This window comes from Thamnophis elegans, chromosome 2 (genome assembly GCF_009769535.1).
Source record: "Thamnophis elegans isolate rThaEle1 chromosome 2, rThaEle1.pri, whole genome shotgun sequence".
NCBI lineage: Eukaryota > Metazoa > Chordata > Lepidosauria > Squamata > Colubridae > Thamnophis > Thamnophis elegans.
In genome coordinates, this window is record NC_045542.1 from 30027563 (window position 1) to 30050104 (window position 22542).

A 22542-nucleotide genomic window follows, 5' to 3' on the forward strand; every position below is an offset into this window, starting at 1 on the left:
GGGAAGAGTCCTATGGCTACATTTTGCTTGGTTCTATATTTCTGAAGAACAAGATAAATAAAAAAGAAGGGCAAGTGTTAGTGATTTCTTAGTGGTTTGCCTGATATTAAAAAACCAAGAGCCTGATTATGTTTTTTAGATGATTATTAGAGCAAATGAACTCCCAAGTACTTGGATATTAACTGGAGCATTGATTAACATTATACCTGCCTGTTTTATATGCTGTCATTTCCCCTCCCCCCCCCCAATAATTTTAACCTTTCTGTATTAACAGGCAAGAGGTATCAATTTATCAGGAGTTCGGACATGTGTTGTGGTGGCCGAAGAACGCCCGCGTGTTGCACTTACTCAGTCTTTCTCCAAGCTTTTCAAGGACATTGGTCTATCATCTCGTGCAGTCAGCACCACCTTTGGGTCAAGAGTCAATGTAGCTATCTGTTTACAGGTAACAGTGAAGATTTGGTAGATTTATTTTTAGAGATCAGGGGCTCTGCACATTAGCAGGATTCTCAACCTTTCTAAATCTGTTTGTTCAGGGGTGGGTTGTTCTTTTTTTGGTTGTTTTTTTTTAGCTTCAAGAATTGTGATTGCTGATTTGCAGGCTTTTTTTAGTTACATGGACTCATTCACACTATATATTGCTTATTTTTTAAAAAAAATATTAACCCTTCTTTGTGCTGTGAAAATAAACATATGGCTACTTATACAGTGGGACTCTCTAGTTAAATATAAATGAATAGATTAGATTAATAAAACATTTTTTAAAAATTCAGTTTTTCACTAATATTTTCCAAACTGAAAAAGTAAAGTGGGACTGTGCTATTAACTAAAAGTTGTGGAGCATCTCTCAAGAAAATGTACACGCAGATATTCTTGGATTTTCAGCAGAAATATTTTCTTTTATGTAATATCTCCCTTATTTGACAGCATTGGACACTTGTATCTAGTTGGCATTGCTCTCATTGAAAGAGCCTTTAGTATTTATCACTTAGCAGCAGAAAATATGACACATTTAAAAATAATCTCTGTTATTATTATAGGGAACCTCAGGGCCTGATCCAACCACAGTTTATGTGGATCTGAAATCATTGCGACATGACAGGTATTATTATTTTTATTGTATTTGGTTTTTGACTGAATTCTGTAAGAACAGATCATTTTGATCATTTCTGAGTGTGCAAGTTATTTCACTTCTTATCAGCAATAACCAGCAGGCACAAGATTATGAGTAGTAGTTCAGAACTTCTGGAAGTTGATGGATGGCTTATCCCAGATTTACATACAAATTTCTTGATTTCCCCAAATATGATTGTATTGGAACAAATCAGTATTTATCATTTATATTATGCTAAGCATATGGTGGTAGCAATTCTTTCGGAAAATGAAAGTGCAATTTCTAACATTCTTATCAGTTACGGATTTACTTTCTTTCTCACCAATAATAAAATTGGCCCAATATTTAACATTCCAGAAAATTATCTTCTCCCACTAAGAGAATAGCCATTCCTTCTGAATTTGCAGAATTCCTAAGATTTCAAGTATCAGTCTACCAGTTCAGATTATTTTATAAACTTTTTTCCCTACTCCAATAAATATTATGAACTGAAGACACTTACAGTTCAATTCCCTTGGTATTCTTACACTTTTACTGTATTATATATGCATATACGTTCTGAAAGTTCTAAAACAACCCTATAATGAATGGCTAGTCAATTCAGATTGTTAAACAGGCACTCAGTACTTAAAACTAGCAATTTACATAGACTCTTAGAGGTAGCACTGTAGGGAGAGAAAAATGGCAGTGGGGCTGTGGGGGATTCTTTAGCATAATAGTTGGTGTTAGACAGGATATGGTCAGTGATTGTCCTGATCAAAAGGCTTTGTTGAAGTGAACAATAACAGGATGTTACTCCGGAATTTTTGGTTTTTCGAACAGTCTCTTCCTTTACATTCAGTATTACAAAATCATAATAGGGATCTCTCTGTGTGTGCATGCGCGTACAAGCATGCACATGTGTATGCACACACACACACAATTTTCCTCATTTGGCTCAAAGAGGATAATTCAAATGTACCTACATTTTACTTAGTGGTTCTTGATTTTATGTTACCGAGTGGATAGAAAGCATTAGGATCATTTACAAGGGAGCGGGGAAATACTAGCTGAAGTTCATACATGCTTCATACATGAATTTTAATGATGGAAAACATTTTCCATTGGTTTTGCCACTCTAGATTAGAACCTCTCCTTTGAAATGCAGGCTATCACTTTCAGTATGTGAGAGCTTTCTCACATTTCTTCTTTTTGTTGGCAACATGTAATAATACCCAGCAAACCAAACCTCTTCCCATCTCTCCATATTTATGTCCTAAGATTAGCAGAAGGCAATATATTTCAACAGAGCAGAAGCTAAGAAATCAGCAAGAATCAAAAACTATATCTAATTGGGATGAAATATTATTGATTCTAATAACATCTCAATTCTTAATTCTTATGTGAGAATGACAAGGCAGATAAAGGCATATTTATTAAGGTAAATTTATATACAACCCATTTCACTACTCAATTTCACATCAATTTCACAAAATCGCTGTCAAGTGAATGGGCACCTGACAGCACAGTCATATGCTGAAACATAAAGAAAATGCTTTATTTATAAGGAGACCCTAGAATGAAATACCAATTAATAAAGAAAAACATAAATTTAACAAGGATATTTTATAAAACAGGCAAGAATATGTTTGGTTAATGGCACTTTTTCTGGGTATTAAAAAAAAAACATTTCCAGAGAATATGGGTATTTGCTTATCTTACTTCTCCAAAGAACTTGCCAGATTATACCTAGTGCAAATATTCCTCAGCTAAATTTGCCATTATCTTGCTAATAAACAACTATCAGCCAAACAAATTGGGAGATTGAAGGTACTTTGTCAATGTTATTTGGAATGATCATCTTTGGGTTTTTCATTTCTTGAATCATGACTGAACTAAGAACTTCAAAGTTGAGTGCGTTTGTATGTAAAGTAGTTGTGGGTGGATTGCGCAAATCAGGTAACAAAAATAATTTATACTAAGATAAAAGCAGCTGTTCAGAAATAGTGGTTGATTTGAACTTTTGGCCAATCCCTTTCTCTCAACCCAACCCGCTTCACAGCGTTATTGTTGTGGGGAAAATAGGAAGAGGAAGGAGTATTAGGTAAATTTGCCACTTTGGGTTATTTATGAACAATAATAAAGGTGGGATAAAAAAAATAACTTAAAATGTAATTGATGATTCTGTGGTGACATGAATTTAAACAAAACGGAAGAAAAATCCTTTCTCATTAGTGTTGTTTGTGTTATGTTCAGAATATTAAAGAGTAATTTAAGTTTCTTGTAATGAAGGTTCTTAAATCACAAGTATGTGATTGTGTTAATTTTAAAAATCTATCTCCAGAGTGCGGCTAGTTGAAAGAGGTGCTCCCCAGAGTCTCTTACTCTCCGAGTCCGGCAAGGTAATAATACATCAGTTTGTAAGTCTTTGTGAATCATTTGCATGGAACCCAAAGGAAACAATAGAATTCAGTCAGCATTTGTGATTTGGGCTGTACAACTCCTGTGTAGGACAAAAAAAAACCCTCCATTCTGCAGATGTATTATAGATTGTTCCCCAATGGCCATTTAAAATACTAGTTTTTCCTTTGCTAAGTAATGAGTTTGATGAGTGTCTGGCCTTGTTGAGAAAGCAGGTGGAGTTGGAAATGGGTAATAATGCTAAAATAATTAAGAATATAACTCAGGTTAGATCTAGATAGCTCTGGTGGAAATAGAGAAATTGGAAAAATTGCTTGAGCTAAATTGAATCCCAACAGCAGAGATGTCAAAGTGGGAAATGTTTCTAGGCTATAAAATACACAATTGTTCGTATTGCACTTAACATCATAAGAGATAAGTCACATCCTCAAGAAGTTGAAAAGAGAGGCTTGTTTAAAGTGTTTACTTAGTATAATACAGATGCCAATATCCCCCCCTCCCCAAATTTCCTTCTCTCAGATATTGCCTGGAGTTAAAGTGATAATTGTTAATCCTGAGACCAAGGGACCTGTTGGTGACTCACACCTTGGAGAGGTAAGTGCTGCCATTGGTAATTTACAAAAGTGTATTTAATCTAACCAATCTTTATGCTCCCAATATGTGTCCAATATGCATAGCAATGTCCAGTTCAAGAGGATGTAGTACACTGATGATGTTACCAACGTGGGTAAAGAAACATCTGCAAGCAAACTACCAAGCTCAGAGAGCACCAAAGATTCTACAGTGTGGTTATTTCAATTATCAAAATCTTTTGAAACTTAAGAAAAAATGCATTCCTTTTGCATAAAGGCTACTTCTAAGGCCTGTCAATTCCTACTTAGAACATTTAAACTATAGATAATTTATATGATGATCAATATTATATTTTAGTTATGCTTATCCGAATAAGCATAATCTATATTCTGTGGTTAAAAAGCGACCAAAAAAACCAAAAAAACAAAAATAAACAAGAAATAGAAGACTTGTGTTTTATCACCTTCATAGATCTGGGTGAATAGTCCTCACACTGCTAGTGGATATTATACCATCTATGATAATGAAACCCTCCAAGCAGATCATTTCAATACCCGCCTGAGCTTTGGTGATGCTGCTCAAACTCTCTGGGCACGAACAGGATACCTTGGCTTTGTACGACGGACTGAACTCACAGCAGCTACTGGAGGTAGGACAAATTACTCTTCCTTTCTGTGGACATTTTTACTGGTGACATGAACACAGTGGTGAAATTCAAAAATTGTCCCTACTGGTTCTGTGGGCGTAGCTGGTGATCATGTGACCGGGTGGGCATGGCTGTACAACTGACTCACACACAATGTAAAAGCAGCTGGACTTCACACAAAATGACCCCTGCAACAAGCAGGAACCTCACAGAAAACTCAAAAACCAACTATCACATTTTACACAAAAATAACACAAAAGCTGTACAACTGACTCACACACAGTGTAAAAGCAACTGGACTTCACACAAAATGGCCTAGGCAACAAGCAGGAAGACAATCAGGCACAGCTGATTGTCGCACAGCTGATCATCAGAACTTTTTTAAAGCATTTTTTTTTACTATCGGTTTGGCCAAATAGGTAGTTTAAAAAAATGCTAAAAAAAGTTCTAAGATAGTGTGGCACAGCTGATTGTCGGAACTTTTTTTTACTTTTTTAAGCATTATTTTACTACCGGTTCTGGCAAACAGTAGAAGTTTTTACTACTAGTTTGGGTGAACTGGCCCAAACCGGTAGCATTTTACCCCTGCATGAATATAACGTTAATGTTACAAGAAAAGCTGTTAGAACAATTTTCCACAAATCAACATCAATATATATATTTTAGTGCATGTAACTTGAGTACTTTTTTAGATTTAAAAGCAGCTAGTGGGAATTTTTCTATTATCATGTTAGTTGCTTGGAAAGTAGAGGAGAATTGCTATACAGATAGTCCTCAACTCACAATCACAATTGAACCCAAAATTTCTGTTGCTAAGTAAGACAGAACAAAAACTAACTTTTGTTCCATTTTACAATCTTTCTTGCCACAGTTGTTAAGTGAATCATTGCAGTTGTTAAGTAAGTGACACAGTTGTTTTTTTTAATAAGTTTTTAATTTTATTGACATCATTAAAATACAAACTGTAAAAAAAGGGGGGGGGAATACAACAGAACAAAAGTAAAGACATAGGAAAAAAGTGTATAAAAAGAAAAAGACAAACATAAACATAGATTGTCCCTCCTAGTTGAATACTGATAAATATATTTCAAGAATAATAGCTTTTCCCCCTTGCAAAACAGGCCCAGAGTTTATAAACTTCTACAACTGTTTACCCAACTAATTTGAACCTGGCATCTATCGAGTATATAAAAAACATAATTAACAGGTAAAGTCAACAGCAAAGTTAAAATTCAAAGCTCTCTGTTAATAATCCATTATTGTATTTCATTTGCAGAAAAGCCACATTGGCTTCTGATCTACATAAACCACCCAATCATTATTTCTGATCTGTCCAGGATCAAATTTCCTTGCTTTCCAGCAAGGTTTAAAAACAACAACAACAGAGCTTTTAAAAATTAATAAAACGCAAAATCCTTGTACCGAAAATCCTGTGTAAGTGTAAATAGCTTTCATTACCCTGGAAATTGCCCTCGACTTCCATATAGGGAAAGCGAAAGTGATTTGCAACTCCAAAATAAAGTAATAAACAGATGCAAAAAAGACCCCAAAACCCCCACATTAAAATCCAGCAAAGGGTTAGAATAAGTCGGAATTCAACCAGTTCATTGACAGTTAAAGATAAAAATCAAAATGAAAAAAAAAAATTCAAAGCGTGCAGTTAAAACCAAGGGATGCTTAAAATAAATAGCTGAAAGGAAAAGATAGAGATGCGGCTCTCCAGCTGCTCCTTCCCAGAATTGCAACTGTCAAGACTCTTCCCAGGTAGGTACACGGTTGTACCAAGGGTCATCTTGGGTCATTCCTAGTTGCTCTGTTTACATTTGGGGAGCACCCCACCAAATAACCAGTTTTGATGGCAAAACCAGCTGTTTGTCAGCAGGAAACCCCGCCGCTTAGCATGCCATTTTTGGAGGACCATGGTTGTTAAATAGATCTGGCTTACCCACTATTTTTGCTTCTCGGGAGGTCACAAAAGGTGATCTCATCACCCAGGGACACTGCAACCATCATAAATATGAGCCAGTTGCCAAGTGTCATGTGACCATGGAGATACTGTAGTGGTTGTAAGTATGAAAAACAGTAATAAGTCACTTTTTTTTAGTTCCGTTGCAATTTCAAAAGAATACTAAATAAATGATTTAGAGTTTGAGAATTAATCCCCTATATATATTTTAAACAATTAGGACAATTCAATATTCTCTTCTGAAAAATCTGCATAAATCTCTATATACTAATGTACAATATGCTCCTTAGAACGCCATGATGCATTGTATGTTGTCGGGGCACTGGATGAAACTCTGGAATTACGTGGATTGCGTTATCATCCCATTGATATAGAAACTTCAATTTCTCGGATGCACAGGAGCATTGCAGAATGGTAAGTTTTATGCAATATATTAATTTTGGCAAAATACATTGTTTAACAAGGGTGCAGCAATAGGAAAACAAAGTTACTGACTGTAGTTGTAAATTCAGAGCAACCTAGATCCAGAGCAATCACATCTGCGTTTTGAGAAAATATTAGATTGGGCACATCTATTCAGAACTTTGGATGATAGCCCCAGCTTCCATTTCATTACTGATATGAGAACAGTAGCAAACTATTCTGTGCTATTTTATATATTATATAACCATCGCTTAAAATTTTGCATTATACTTTATCAGATTCCTATGTGCAATTGGTTTATTTATTATATAACTATTTATTGTAAACTAAAAGTGGAATGCATGAAGTGAGTTATATATTTTAAAGTGAGTATATTATTGTACTTGATCCATTCCAAGTGATCATTTCAGAATGCATAAAACTTTTGGACAGGGAGATCTTTTAGTTTAAAATTGTGGTATTTAAACATATTAGCATAGTCTTATAAAATAATAATCTGCAGACTCATTCCTATCAAGTGTGTGTAATAAACTCTGGATTTCTTATTTTTCTTTTAGTGCTGTATTCACATGGACCAATTTACTTGTAGTGGTTGTGGAATTGTGTGGCTGTGAGCAAGAAGCTCTTGATTTAGTCCCTCTGGTTACCAATGTGGTCCTGGAAGAACATTATCTGATTGTAGGAGTCGTGGTGGTAGTTGATCCTGGGGTGATACCCATCAATTCCAGAGGAGAGAAGCAGCGGATGCATCTCCGTGACAGTTTCTTGGCTGATCAACTGGATCCCATATATGTAGCATACAACATGTAATTTTGCAAGTGTGGGTCTGAAACTATCCTACAAACTGAGCAAGAACCAGGAATGACTGTGGAAACAAAAGAAGCTGACAGAAGAATTAGCAATGATAGTTGTGAACCTGGACAATGCTGTTTGACTCCTTTTCTCTCCATCTTACTGGACTGACAGCAAGCTGGACTGATCAAAAGACAAAAGATGGCAACCAGGGAATTACATTTGTATTGTAAGATGATAGCTTTACAGGCAATGAAAAATAGGCCCTCGTGAAAAACAAACACCAATTATTAGGGCCTTTATTGTAGTGTTAACATTTTCAATTACTGTATATATTTGTACTTTTTCTAACACTGATTTAGAATTCTATGAGGGATGATTTATTTAGTTAAAATACAAATCTGTAAGAACCTGGTTATGTAAGTCCTATGTATACCGTCTGTAAACAGTGTACTTTAAAACTATTAGCTTAATTCTGTAGTACTGTGTTGAAAGGGATCACGTTTACTTAAAATTGTGCCATGACCACACTCAATATTCAACAGAAGATTCACTTATTCATATAGCTTATCTCATGAACTTAAAAAGAATTTGCCTCCATTTAAATCATATGTAAATATTAGTATGCATAATTCATTTATTTAGAAAACTGATTCAAATAATTAAGAATTTAACAAAGTCCTTAAATAAATTATGGTTAGGCAATTAAAGTGAGGAATGCAATTAGACTATTAGGTTTCTCTTATTTTGTTGCTGGTCAGGTATGATGGCATAGCATGTAGAAACGTTTTCAATGCAAATGTTTATAAAGAGGCTGACTCTTATCAGCGTTACAAGCATTTTAAAAAGCAAGAAGCAATTCTGTGATTTTGGAATGTTGAATAGAATTTGTATAGCCTACTAAAATGTTTTTTATAAGCAAACACGTGTTAACCAGAACCACTCCATTTATGATCTTAGACATATTTTGTTTGATTGGTGCACAGTAACAATTCATTTGAAAGAAAATTCCTACCATTACTTTGATGTGCTATTTTCTGGGTGGGATTCATTACTGTACTGCAAATCATAGGCTTTTGCAGGATGTCTTTGAATCAGAAACAGCCTATTAATTCTTTTGAAAGATTGGCAAGTTGTGATTATCCCATTCAAAATAGCTGATCAGTTTCAGCCTTCAAAGAATTGATGACAATAGATGCCTTAAAATGTGCTGGAATAGCCATTGTTTGAAAATGGTCTGCAACCCCATCTCCAATAAGCTGGTAGGAAAAACAATATTTCTATTTAAACCATTTTTTTTTCTGATTACACTTTAGAATCTTCTTGTTTCTCCTTAAGAAGTTTGTTGAAATAACACAGAAAGCAGATACTAGAAATGGTGACAAACTTCCTTGGGCCATTTGTGGCCTATTGTGTAAATACTTAGAATATTTTAATAATGTCTGTTTACCCTCCCTGTAACAAAGTTAGTGTTTTTAGACATTTTTAAGAGAGATATAAATATAAACCTGGATTAAATCATCAGCTACAGCAGCTATATTAAGTGTAGCTCTGGCAACTTATTCCTTAAGACAAATTCCAAATGTATACTTGAAAACCTTTCTGTACAAACTTTCAAAAGCTTGTTTTTTTAATGGCTTGACGTATAGATATTTAGACAGAAAACTTTTAAATATATTAACAAAATATTCACAATTACCTTCTTATACATATGTTGTTCAATATATCTTGAAGAATTATGGTGAAAGCAGTACAGGGTGGAGGGAGGTTCATTACTTCAAATCGTTGAAATATTAACTAATGGTTCTTAATGGATACGATTTGAATATTTTGCATTATCAGTATTTCCACAGTGTGGTGCTGCTATGTAATTAAAATGCACTCCATGCTGAAGTTGTTTTTAACTTGTAGTTTGCAATAGCTTGGAAAATGAACACAGATAAAGCAGTTGCTGGCACTCCACATGGGAACAGAAGGCCTTCAGCAAATAAATGTTCTGTGTACTCCAGCCTTTATTTATTCACTCCAATGTGGCTCTTAAGAGGTCTCAAGTTTTATAAAAATACACTTTTAATGTCCTACTGAATGAAAACAGAGCATAGTTCTCTACCCAAGGTTGTAGCAGTATTTTCTACGCTTATGTTTAGATTCTTATTACATGTAATATGGTAGATTTACTGTGTGCAGTCTAGAAAAACGTTGGAAAATATTACAGATCTTCTAATCTGAAATACTTCAAGTTTTGTTTTCAACATTGACTTCAAATACATCATTTTCTCCTTGATTTAATTGTTAAATATTTTATTTGTTCCCTGTTAATGTGAGATTTTAATATACTTTCTCCAAAGATTTATAATTAATACACCAAGGATTTCAATGTTATTCTTTAGCCCTGAGATCTCTTCAGTGCCACACATATTTGCCTTCCAATAATTTATACACATGGCTGAGATACCAAAGGAATGATTGTAGAATCAGTGCTCTCTTTATGGGGGTTCTGACACTGATTTGCTCAGTGTGGCTTTGGGTGTGCTATTCTGTGTTCTCCATCAGACATTACAGATTCCACATGGAATACAATAAGGATTAGTTCTCCGTAGGTTCTGGAGTTAGCTTGTTCTCCTCCCCCCCCCCCCATTCCACGTAATCATTATATGGTAATACTTTTTCATATATCCAAAGAAGTTAAAGCCAGCATTTTCAGCCTTGGCTTTTTGGATTTACTTATTAGCTCAGGTAATACTTAATTTAAATACAGTGGCTTGGATCAAAGTATTCCTTCTGCAAATGGAAGGACTGCTGTTTTCGTAAGCCCAAGATTAAATTCCAACAACAATGGAAGTGTGGGAGCTCTGTGAATACCCTGTAATTCTCATAACATGTTTCTTTCACATTTTGCTTTTCAGAGGTTTATGGAGTATTGACAGTGATAGAATTGCCTTCCTATATTCTTCTGTCATGTATATCTCATGAATGCAGTTTTATTAACAAAAAACCCTCTGAATTTACATCATTACTAAATATATATTAATATGAAGCAATTAGAATACTTATTCCTGAGAATGAATTTACTACCCTGAACACAAAACTACAAAACCATTTCACATTTTTTTTCAAAGATAAGCTTTTTTTTAGTTAAATAGTTTGCTTTTCAATTTTTTATTGTGCAGTTTAGCAATGATGGGCCAAGCTTAACTGATGGAGATATGATTGTAAAAACAATAGATCATTGTCTTTAATTTTTTTTTGCTTTTGTTGATGTCAATACGTTTACCATTTGTCAGATTCAAATCACAACTGTGTAATTATGTAAAAAGTCTTTTTTATTTATTTGAAATTAGGTTTTAGATATACTTTAAAAAAAATTAACATCTGGCTGGACAGTGTTCCATTAATGCATTGATTGTGTCTTTCTTGTCTTGTGTTAATAAATAATGATGCCTGTCTGTTTTTATTATATCATTAACATTTTATCCCATGTTTTTTTTCCCCAAAGCCTGTTGGATATTACCAACTTTAACTCCTGTTGGTGAAGTCTTCACATATAATATTCCCTTGTCCAATTAATTCTGCACAGTATATAGTAAATTGAATGGTGAGGTGTTGGCCAAATAATCTAGTGAGTTTCTGTGATTGAATATTATTTGCATCTTACTGATCCTAGTCTAATTCCAATCATTATAGGACTTATATGAAACACTAATTGATTTTTGGCAAAGTCCCTGAAGAGAATTACTATAATTATTTTTTAAAAATTAAAGAGAAAAAAGCAGAACAATCCCCAAAGTTTAAAAAAGATATTAAATAAATAAATGCTAACTCAAAAAGAAAGTATATTTTGCATCAAACGTATTCCTAAGTAGCCCCTAGAGAAAAAATAACTGTCATAAAAATGTCCTAAAGGTAACAAGTTTGTATTCTGAGTCTTACTAAGAACAAAAATATACTGTCATTTGTCCTCACTATTAGTCGTTCTACACTCCTGCAGAACAAGTCCTTTGGCATGCATTAAGAGCTAGGAAGAAAAGCAGAAATTTCTGTCACTCAGGTTGAAGTTCAACCATGGGAAAGTAATCAAGAATTTTTGATCACCTAGTGGCCTGCTAGATTTTTGCAGCCCATATCCCTCATGACACTCGTGTCTACAAAGTGCCCAGCCTAGAATGAACTACTGAAACTGTACTTGGGGGCAATGTACTTCAGAGATACCCTATTGTAAGGCAATAAGATATTGAAAGATCAGGCAAGGAGTGTCTATGGAGAGTCTCAGTCATCAACCTCGGAGATAGATGATGTTGCAACCAGAGCCGAGGTGGCGCAGTGGTTAGGGTGCAGTAATGCAGGCCACTTCAGCTGACTGTTATCTGCAGTTCAGTGGTTCAAATCTCACCGGCTCAAGGTCGACTCAGCCTTCCATCCTTCCGAGGTGGGTGAAATGAGGACCCAGACTGTGGGGGCAATTTGCTGACTCAATTTGCTAAAAATCTGTAAACCGCTTAGAGAGGGCTGAAAGCCCTATGAAGTGGTATATAAGTGTAATTAATAAAAAATAAAAATAAACCCTCCCCCTCTGTTGAGAGGGCTGTTCAATTGACATACTGGTATTGGTTTATGGACAATACTTTGGTTAAGATCAAAACAAAGGAATTGGAAGCATTCATCAAACAAACTCTCTGGACAGAAAAATCAAATTCACACTGGAAGATCTTAAGGAAAATAGTTTAGCCTTTGTGCGCTGTGCAGTACACATTAAGGAAGATAGAAGCCTTGACATTGAAGTTTACAGAAAACCGCACACATGAATCAATGTTTACAGTTTGATTTTCACCACCCATTGGAGCACAAAATGGGAATCATCAAAGCCCTACATCACTGAGCTGAAGGTCTGCCTACCCGCAAAGATGGTAAGGAAAAAGAACTAAAACACCTCAAGGAAGCCCTTAGAGCGTGTTGTTATCCCAAGTGGGCCTTCACCAAATCTCCAAAAAGACCCTACAAGAACTCCTCTATAACAGACTACACAGAGAACAATAGATGAACCAACATCGTCATTCCATACACCCATCTGCATTACTCGTGACCCTGACTATAGTTATCCTCTAAGTGGCCTCAAGGACTCTCTAAAAGAATGGAAATGACCAGCATTCTGCAAGGAATATATCGGTAAATCCTTCCATTTCTCACCATCCAGTCAGAGCTGAAGTTTCTTGGATGAGAAATGAAATATCTTCAAACAAAAACCAGAAAGTCCAGTTGCCTCTTGAAAAGACACCTTTGGGACATTAGGCAAGGAGGATACAGCACATGCAAGAGCTTGATTTTTAATTGCACCATATACTATACCATGTTAAGGAAACATAGATTGAGGCTATCATTCTTTTATCTCTAATAAGGCAAAGCAGGCATTTTGTTTAAAATTATATGGTTCATGGGCATGCTGCAAAACAATGGTATCAGCCTCTAATATATTTAGAGGAATGCAGCTAAACCCCATATAAATATCAGATATAAAACTAAAGACTGGTGAGAAGAAATGCCAAGATAACTTAGGTTAATAAATGGCATTGAGCAATCTCTCCATTTTGTTATTTGGTTGTTCAGTCCATTCCAATTCTTCATGATCCAATGGATATAATTTCATCACGATGAGGAACTATTTCTAGTGTCCTGTAAACTGAGGGTTGTTTTTTTTTACTAGCCCCACCCAAGAGAGTGGTTAATTGGTGAGCAGGCAATCATTTTGTGACTGTGCACAAATTCTCAACATTTCATATGTATGTGCAACCCAAAAGCTCCTTCAGTCATTTCTTGTGAAAACATAAAATCTCTTGAATTCAAGACGAAAATAAGAACAGATCTTCACGTCCAAACTTTTCTTCCTTTCACTTCCTCCCAGTGCACAGAAGAGGAAGATGTGACTGATCCGCTCTCAACTTTAAAATTCGCAGCCGGAATGTAAAATCTGGAGTTACGTAGAATTGAGCAAGCTTTTTTAAATGCACACCTGTGTTTGAACTGTTTTATTTTTTTCGCTTGGCCGCTGCGTCCGTAAATATAATAAGTTTTTTTTAAAAAAACTAATACTCTGCTCTTGTGAGATACAGGCCAAGATTGCAATCCTAAAGTTGTTTATTTGAAGTCACTTTTGAATACACTTAAGTAGAATCAAGATACGATCCTATGTAGGCAGACTTACTGGTCGCGATAAAAAGGCATCGAAAGGTACGAAATCAGAGTCCAAAGGCCTCAAAAATACCCATTGCTTTGCCACTCTAGCGTCCACAGACTTCCAACTCTCTGATTCCCGGCTGCGGTTAGTCTACTCTAGACCAAGGGAAAAAGAGAAACTCTATTGTTATCAGGCGGTAGCCAACTCTAGCGCTGGCCTCCGGCGCACTCTATAGTCACAACCCGCCCACCAAGAGCAACCGCAGGGTATCGTCCCCCTGGCGGGGATTAGTTTGGTAATGCTGACAAGTAGCGGTGGGTCCGGTTTCTTGAGGCGTTAGGGCGATTCCCTGTGGGGCAACGCGAAGTCGAGGCGAAGCCCGGAAAGCCTCTGAGGTAAAAGCGGGCGCGACGGCCAAGCCACTCAATTTAGAGCGCGAAGCGGATCGGACGCGACTGAAACCATCGAGCGGGAAGAGGAAGGAAGGGAGAGCGAGTGGGGGGGGGGAAGCGGGGAGAGAAGCGCCTGAGCAAAGTCCGGGGAGGGGAGTTGTTGGGCGACCCCCTTCCAGAGCACGCGCGCATAAAAAAGGCGCGAGGCACTGCCGGGGGGGGGAAGGGTGGGAGGCTTTGGAGGCAGTTGGAATTTGGCGGGAGGGGAAGCCTGTGATGCGCCGCGTCGGTGCCGACGAGCGCTCAACCCTTCGTTCCCAGCTGTTGCTCAAGCACCGGGGCTCGCGTGCTGACATCCATACCTTCTTGCCGCGGCTTATCAGTCCAAAAGATCAGGGTGCCCACAAAAAAAACCAAAAAAAAAAAAACGGGCAAGGCTTGTTATATAAAAGCTGTCGTTGCTCGCTGAGCGGCATCTGCCCAGTAAATTTACACCCGCTTACCCTCCTCAGGCCGATGGCTTCAAGCAGAGCCGACTTTTTTAACACTTTTAAAGACATTTTTGTGCCGACGCCAGAGGATGGGAGTACTTTATAGAACCAGCAAATGTCACAGAAGTCGTCAGCGGGCTGCCTCGATACTACGCGACGGTGGTTGGTGCCAGGGCAAATAACTGGCATTAGGTAGAGGTTTATGCCCCACTTCCAGCAGACCGTCAAATGCCAGAATCAATCATGATTTTATACCTCAAAATCCTCTAAGAAGAATTAAGTATATTGTAGCCCCGAAACCGGGAGTCTTGTAGGGCCGTTTTCTACTACAACGTTTTTGTGAACTACAACTCACTTCATCGGATCCATACTATTTAAGTTAGACTTGGGAGCGAAGAGCGGTGACATATAGGTCAGGTTACACATGCTCTATCAATAATTATAATGAGTATTATTGGGGCCTGAAACCTTTTAAATGTAGGTGACCTCAGCAGTCTCATTCAAGTTGTACTGTGGACTTTTCATTGGTTTCAGAGAGTGTTATTCCAAAATCTGTCACAAAGATTAAAATCACAGATCGAAATGCTGGTATCACTTTTCTTTTGAGTCTGGTGTGAAATCAATGACTATTGTACGAATTGTCTTATGTAGCATTCAAAAGGGTATTTCTGGGCAGGTGGAGGAAGAGTGTGGGAAGGCACTGCTAACCCTATGTGTGAAGGTACTGAGACTTGTGATGATGCAGTTACTATAAATGAGGGGGCAAGTAGGCATCTGCAGAGTGTGCAGGGTCTGGTTACCTCATCAGTATTATTTCCCTGTTTCTGATTACTTGTGAAAATCAGCTTCAGGATGGATGGTTGTCTGCATGCAAGTACAGTCCTGCCTGAGAAAGTGCAATGTCATTGTCCAGTATGGGTTGTATTTTATTAATAATGTTTGAATGAATTGAGGTATAGGTTGGACAACCAGTGATGTTCTGTTCTTGTGCAGCAGTCTACCTACTGGTCTTCCCTGGAATTGATCTGGCTCTGTTAATTTGTTTGTTACACTTTCCTTGGTTTTTTTTTTAAAGTTTGCTACACGTTTCATGGGGAGGAGAGAAGGCTTGCATAATCATTTCCCCAGAATTTCTTCCCAAGGAGACTTGCTTGATACAAACCGATACTCTTTTGGTGCCAGGTGGAGCCTGATTTTTTTTTAATTTCATGCTTAAATAAATCATTGCAAATTGTTTATTTAAAGTCTTTTTATAATAACCATCTAATGAATTCTTCGGTGTGGCTCTCGTGGCCTTTTAAAATCCAATCACTGTTTTTACTGTGGTTATTTTTAGTCTCAGTTTCATTTAAGTGTGTGTATGTCTTTTGTAAGTAGCACACAGTGAAAATAGGGATCCAAACTCATAAAATAAATAAAATATATGAGTGTGCCTAAAATATGAATAACAAATTGTGTTCTTTGATATATGCAAACAGTTAAAATTAGAACACTTAAGAAAAAATGGTATATTTCTATATTAGCTCCTTTTTTGTATTTTGCTCATAGATGTCTTCTGAAATTCTATCTCTTTATTGAGTTGCTTTTTTTGCACCTAGTTCCTATTGATGGCATCTTGAATTCTTATGCAAAAAATTAGATCAGTTTTAGAGGAAGGTTCTTACATTATTTCTATTAAATATATGCTATGATATTGGCTTACTGATTTAAAGGGGCATTGTAAAACTATTCTAAAATAAAAGGAATGTTTTTCCCAATAGTCTCTATTACATCTTTTTGAAGATTAAATAGCCCCTATTTAATTGTATTAATTGTATGTTTATTATGCTGTAATTACCTATTCTATATAGCTTTCAACAAATAATGTAGATTGCTGAACAATACAGCCTTCAAAAAGAATTTAAAAAATGGGAAGGTGAAAGGTTGTCCAGCCTTGAAGTAATAGATTGTTACAGAATTACAATTTTACTTTTATTTTGATTTACTAATTAAATTTTATATCTACAAAAAGTGTACAAGACAAAATAAAGAAATTTTTTCAAACAAGAAGCATGCTAGATAGTCTCTTCTGGATATAAAGTTAAGAGGAACAGCAGAAATTGTTGAATTGAAATAAGAAATATTAGTCTCCTAAAGAAGATTTTAATCTAAAATTTGAATTGAAAATGGCCCATTAGAGCTTTAATAGCTGCAGTTGATTTGCTAGTATATTATGGCAGACAATATTATTAGCTGTTTATTTCAGTTATAATATTGAAATGTTTTGTTTTGTTTTTTTGTCTCCAGAATTTCTGAGTTTAGGCCTATAAGAAAATTATAACTGATATTTAGTGAGATTTTAGTTTACCATACAAGTAATACAACTTCATGTAAATGAAGTTAATTCACAGTACTGCTGATGGTTTGAGGAAGATGGATATTTAGAAACTGCAAATATGGTGAATTCAGAATTGAATGTGTATATGACTCAGCCTCTATATAGGGAAAGAACAAGATGTACTGGACAGGTATAATCACGTGGATAGGCTCCAAATGCAGTTGTTGTTCATTGTTGTTTTAAGATGGGAAAGAAGAATGCTAAAAAGCAAATTGATATTTATTAATGGTGAGTGCTTTTTATTGTTTAATTTTTAGTTGATTAATAAATAACAGTAATCAAAAACAGGTGGTGAGGAGTGCTTTTCCACAACCCCATTGTGAACTTTTATAGATGAGATGCTCTGCTCAGTATCACTTAAACCTTGGTCATGTCTCATTTACACTAAACCCCTGAAGACCATCTGGAAACTTTAATTGGTCCAAAATGCAGTGACTCCAGGAGTTATGGCCCATGCTACTCAAAATAATACCGTGTTTTCCCGAAAATAAGACAGGGTCTTATTTTCTTTTGCCCTCCCGAAATAAGTGCTTGGGCTTATTTTCGGGGAGGTTTTCTTATTTTTGAGCTGCAGGAGGTGGCGAGCATGATCACCTCGTGGCCACTGCTGTGTTGCAATATTTTTGGGGAGGGCTTATTTTTGGGGAAGGGTTTATTTTAGCACATGCATTCAAAAGCCCAATTGGGCTTATTATCCAGGGAGGTCTTATTTTTGGGGAAACAGGGTATTAGTTGTTTGTTTCTGAATGCAATTGAAGAATCTCTTTGTTGCCTTTAAAGGTCTACATAGGTTACAACCCAGATATCTTCTGGACTACTCACTCTCAGTAGTTTTTGCTTGTTTGTTAGAATCTAGAAAGTAAGAGTTTATCTGAATCTCTATCCCTAGAGAATGTCACCTATTAGCAGCATAGGTCCTTCTCAGTACCTGCCTCCCTTCTCTGGAAAAGCATTCCCCTAAAGGCCAGATCAGGCCTAATGTTCTTTTATATCTGAAATATAATTAAGACTTAGGAGGGGGGAATCTGATGTATTTAATGTTGATCCCTCCTGCAAAGGGAATACTTATAGAGTTTAGTTGTTCATTGCTGCCTGTAGTATTTTTATTAGGATTTTTTTGTATTTTTAAAATTGTATTACTGTTTTAGCATATAAAAAAACTCAGTCACAAGGGGAGCAGCATGTTATTCTGTTAAAATAATCATATATGATCAACCATTAAACCACTTTTTAAACTGAAAATGAAGAAAAGGACATTTTTGCCATTGTGAAACAGGAAACCAATAGGGAAACTAAAAAGATTATCAACATAATTAGAAGCAGAATTTTGGCAAGGATGGGAGGAAAGAGAAGAAGAAGACATCCTGCAGCAAAATGGGTGGTCTTCACTGTAATAGTGATGATTCTATTACTGGAGACTAAAAGATGAAGCTGTAGAAATGCCGTCCTGGAGAAAGTCTATCTATGTGGCCACCAAATGACAACAAAATTGGTGGCATACAATTAGTCAATCAATCAGTCAATATTCTTATAGTACTTTAGGCACAATTACTCAAATGCAGTAAAAATTCATATATGACATCTATTGTGATATGTACAGATGCAAGTTACCATAAGTTACCTTGTGGTAAGATGGGTGGCCAATAAAATTTATAAATAAATAAATAATTTTAAAGAAGTATTTTTAAACTGCTAAAATTACTCAAGAAATCTAGTTCACTTTTTACCTTTTTAGAGTAGCATTTGCATTGCCAACTAAAACTAGATTAACTGTTAAAATATGTAGGTGGACTAAGGATAATAGATTTTATTATTCAAAATATTTGTTTATCAAAAAGTGCTCTAAAATGTGGAATTATTTTAGTCATTTGATTAATAAGAGTTATGAAAATGCATAGAATGATTATTTTTTTCCATTTTAACAGTAATGGCTAGATGGTATACATTTTTCCAATTCACTATAAATTTCTTCTAACATATAAAGGTTTTAGTTTTAATAGTTTATCATCTCACACTAATTTTCTACCAGAACATCAAAGAATAAGCAACTCTGAACAAGTGTTATAGAGATGCTCCAACATACAAAATAATTATAAAAATAGACCTTTGATGAAAATATATGGGGCAAAGCAGAAATTGCAATCTTCAAATTCAAGCTATGCTATATCAATCTTATTCTCACCTATCATCTATATGTTGGGAATGAAAATCATTTTGCACTTAATAATAAATATTTTTTGAATAAGTTTATTAAATACATTTTTTGAAAAACCCAATACTAACTAATATAACGTAAGAAAAAGAAGAAATCAAACAGAAAGCTAAGTACAAGAAAGGAAAAAGAAAAATAGAAAAGAAAGAAAAAAGATGCAAAGAAATAGCTTCTGATCTTTATAGCAATTATAAATAGTTAATAAATTTACCTTTTATTCAACAATTACAACATAACTCTCTATAATCTACTTTGTCTAATCAAAACCATAAATCATGTTCATTTTTTTCTGTTTCGTGCAAAAAGGCTAAAAGAGGTTTCCAGTGAGTAATAAATGCATATATTATCTTTTCTTTGATCAACTATGTCATTTTATCATCTCAGCAAGTTCCATCATCTTCACCAACTATTCCACCATTGTGGGAAATGCTGAATCTTTCCAACTTTGTGCACACAATAATCTCAGTGTTGTTAGGTAAAAAGCAAAATTCCATGACTTCATAATATTAATAATCAACTTAAAACAAATTAAATTATTCCTCTGTGTTACTGGAAAGCTAGTGTTTAAATATACATTTATTGCTTTGAATGATGAATATTCAGAAGGTCCCTGCTGGAACAAAGCATTTGAAATAACAGCTATTAAAACAGGGTATATATAATAGAAGAGAAAAACATTAGATAAAAATAAGAGTCATAGTAATGTGTATGTAATTTATTGTTATTGAAAAGTAGCAGTAGCAAGTATCAGGAGTTTCTGAAAATTTATTATCTTAGAATTAATTATTATTAAGGAAAGCAAGTAATTAAAGCATATTCTCAATGCACAATGTACATTTACTCTAAAATAAATCCATTATGCTCACCTCTGGTTAACCTTTGTTCTTTTAAGATGTTACTTATAAAGTTTTTTAAGTATGAACCTCTGTAGCTTATTCTTATTCTCTATATGCTGATTCAGGTGCATCACTCCAGGCCCTTTTTCAATTATCCCCTCTGAAACTCACATTAGGGCCTTTTAGTCATGATTCCCTTAGTACAGAATTGTTCTCTCAGAAAAAAAATTAAGATTGCATAGGGCAAAAATTGGTTGTTGAATGTTGCGTTACGCCCTTTTATAGTTAATATGAATTTAACAATAAAGAAGTAATCAGTACTTGTTAAATGCAAATACTGTTAATTATTAATTATAATTATTTTAAGAGATTGATAGTACCAAAGATAGATTTCTATCAAAAGAAACATGGAAATATATGGTATTGTATTAATCAGAGAAAATAAGGTGAACTGTTGTTAATTTCTAAGGCTCAGATTCCATTACATATGAAGTAATAAAAAATAATTTAGAATAGTTGAGTCCCACTGCTAGCTTCACTTTTCATAGCAATAGATTGTTCAGCTGTGATATCAAAGGATGGGGCTTGGCTATTGTAATACCAATATATAAGAAAGACAAAAGAGATACAGCTAACTATTGCACAAAAGAGATACAGCTAACTGTTGCACAATCAGCTTGCTAAATCAGATGAGCAAAATGTATGCCAAAAATCTACAGAAGGAAATTGATTACAAGTAATCCTGAATTTACAACCATTTGTTTAGTGCCCGTTCAAAGTTGCAATACCTCAGAAAAAAGTGACATAACCGGTGTTCACACTTACGACTGTTCTAGCATCCCTATGGTCATATGATCAAAATTTGGGGACTTAGCAGCTGACATGTATTTATGACAGTTGCAGAGTCCCAAAGTCACATCATCACATGATTCACCTAATAACTGAAGTGATTTGCTTTACAGTGGTGGCCAAATAGGTTATAAAAAAGGCCAAACTCACTTAACAACTGCCTTGCTTGTATTGGAAATTTTGGGGCTCAGTTATGGTTGTAGTCAAGGGCTAACCTGTAGTTTGAATTTGAAGACTTTCTGAGGGATGAACACGCTGTGTTTGGAACAGAACAGTCAACATTAGATCATGCCTTGGTCTTGCAAATCTAGTACCGTGATGGCGAACCTATGGCACACATGCCACAGGTGGCACGCGGAGCCATTTGTCAGGGCATGCAAGGGCTGGCCACCTTTTTTTGAGGCCCTCAAGCCTCCAAAGTGCAAAAAACCGGCCCTATGGGCAAACCGGAAATTCGGGAAAGGACTTCTAGTTTGCTAGTAGGACCATTTTTTGCCCTCCAGAGTCTTCAGGGAAGCCTCCTGAAGGCCCTTGAAGGCTTCGGAGGTCGAAAATCGGCCCTAAGGACAAACCGGAAGTCACAATTCCCAAACTTCTGGGTTCTCCGTAGGTCTGTTTTTTGCCCTCTGGAGACTTCATGGAAGCTCCTGAGGCCTCCTTAGCTCGTCACAAGAGACCATCCCGGGGGGGCGGGGGCAGGGAGGCTGTTTTCACCCTCCCCATGCTCCTAGAAAGCCTCTGGAGCCTGGGGAAGGGAAAAAACTGCGGCAAAAGTGGTGGTGGTGGTCGCTGATTGTGTACATGTGTGCACACTGGGTGAGGCCATGCGCATAGCATGAGTGTGGCATGCCGGTGCATTACAACCCCCCCCCCTGTGCTCCCCCCACTTTTGGCATGGCAGCCAAAAATGGTTTGCCATCACTGATCTAGTAGAAAAGTATACCCATAACACAGGACAATCCTCTATCCAGCATTTATCAATTTCAGGTCAGCTTCCAGCACAGTATCTAGAAGTACAGGTAGTTCTCAACTTTCAACAATTCATTTAGTGATAGTTTAAGGTTACAACGGCATTGAAAAAAATGACTTATGACCACTTTTCACACTTATGACCATTGCAGCATCCTGGTTGTCACATGATCAAAATTTAGAGGTCTGGCAGCTGGTTCATCTTTATGACGGTTGCAGCATCCTGGGGTCATGTGATCACCTTTTATGACCTGATACAGAAAGTCAATGTGGACATTAGATTCACTTAACAAGTGTGTTCCTACCTTAACAACTGCAGAGATTCACTTAATA

General features: G+C 36.0%; 2 protein-coding genes across 4 annotated transcripts in view; both read left to right on the forward strand.

Annotated features, from left to right (window-relative positions):
* The window catches only part of DIP2B (disco interacting protein 2 homolog B), a 200785-nt gene extending 191617 nt beyond the window's left edge, over positions 1–9168 (forward strand). For both annotated transcript variants that reach the window (XM_032210327.1, XM_032210328.1), the window contains exons 32-38: positions 275–445; positions 1041–1102; positions 3438–3495; positions 4034–4108; positions 4559–4736; positions 6990–7113; positions 7680–9168. In XM_032210327.1, the coding sequence (XP_032066218.1) occupies positions 275–445; positions 1041–1102; positions 3438–3495; positions 4034–4108; positions 4559–4736; positions 6990–7113; positions 7680–7932 (921 nt within the window). In that variant the 3' untranslated portion in view covers positions 7933–9168. The remainder of the gene's footprint in view (positions 1–274; positions 446–1040; positions 1103–3437; positions 3496–4033; positions 4109–4558; positions 4737–6989; positions 7114–7679) is intronic.
* Positions 9169–14255: 5087 nt separating this feature from the next.
* The window catches only part of ATF1 (activating transcription factor 1), a 35159-nt gene continuing 26872 nt past the window's right edge, over positions 14256–22542 (forward strand). Inside the window, exon 1 of one of the 2 annotated variants that reach the window (XM_032210439.1) lies at positions 14256–14478. The gene's annotated coding sequence lies outside the window, so the exon portion shown is untranslated. The remainder of the gene's footprint in view (positions 14479–22542) is intronic. The other variant, XM_032210440.1, reaches the window with a different exon arrangement.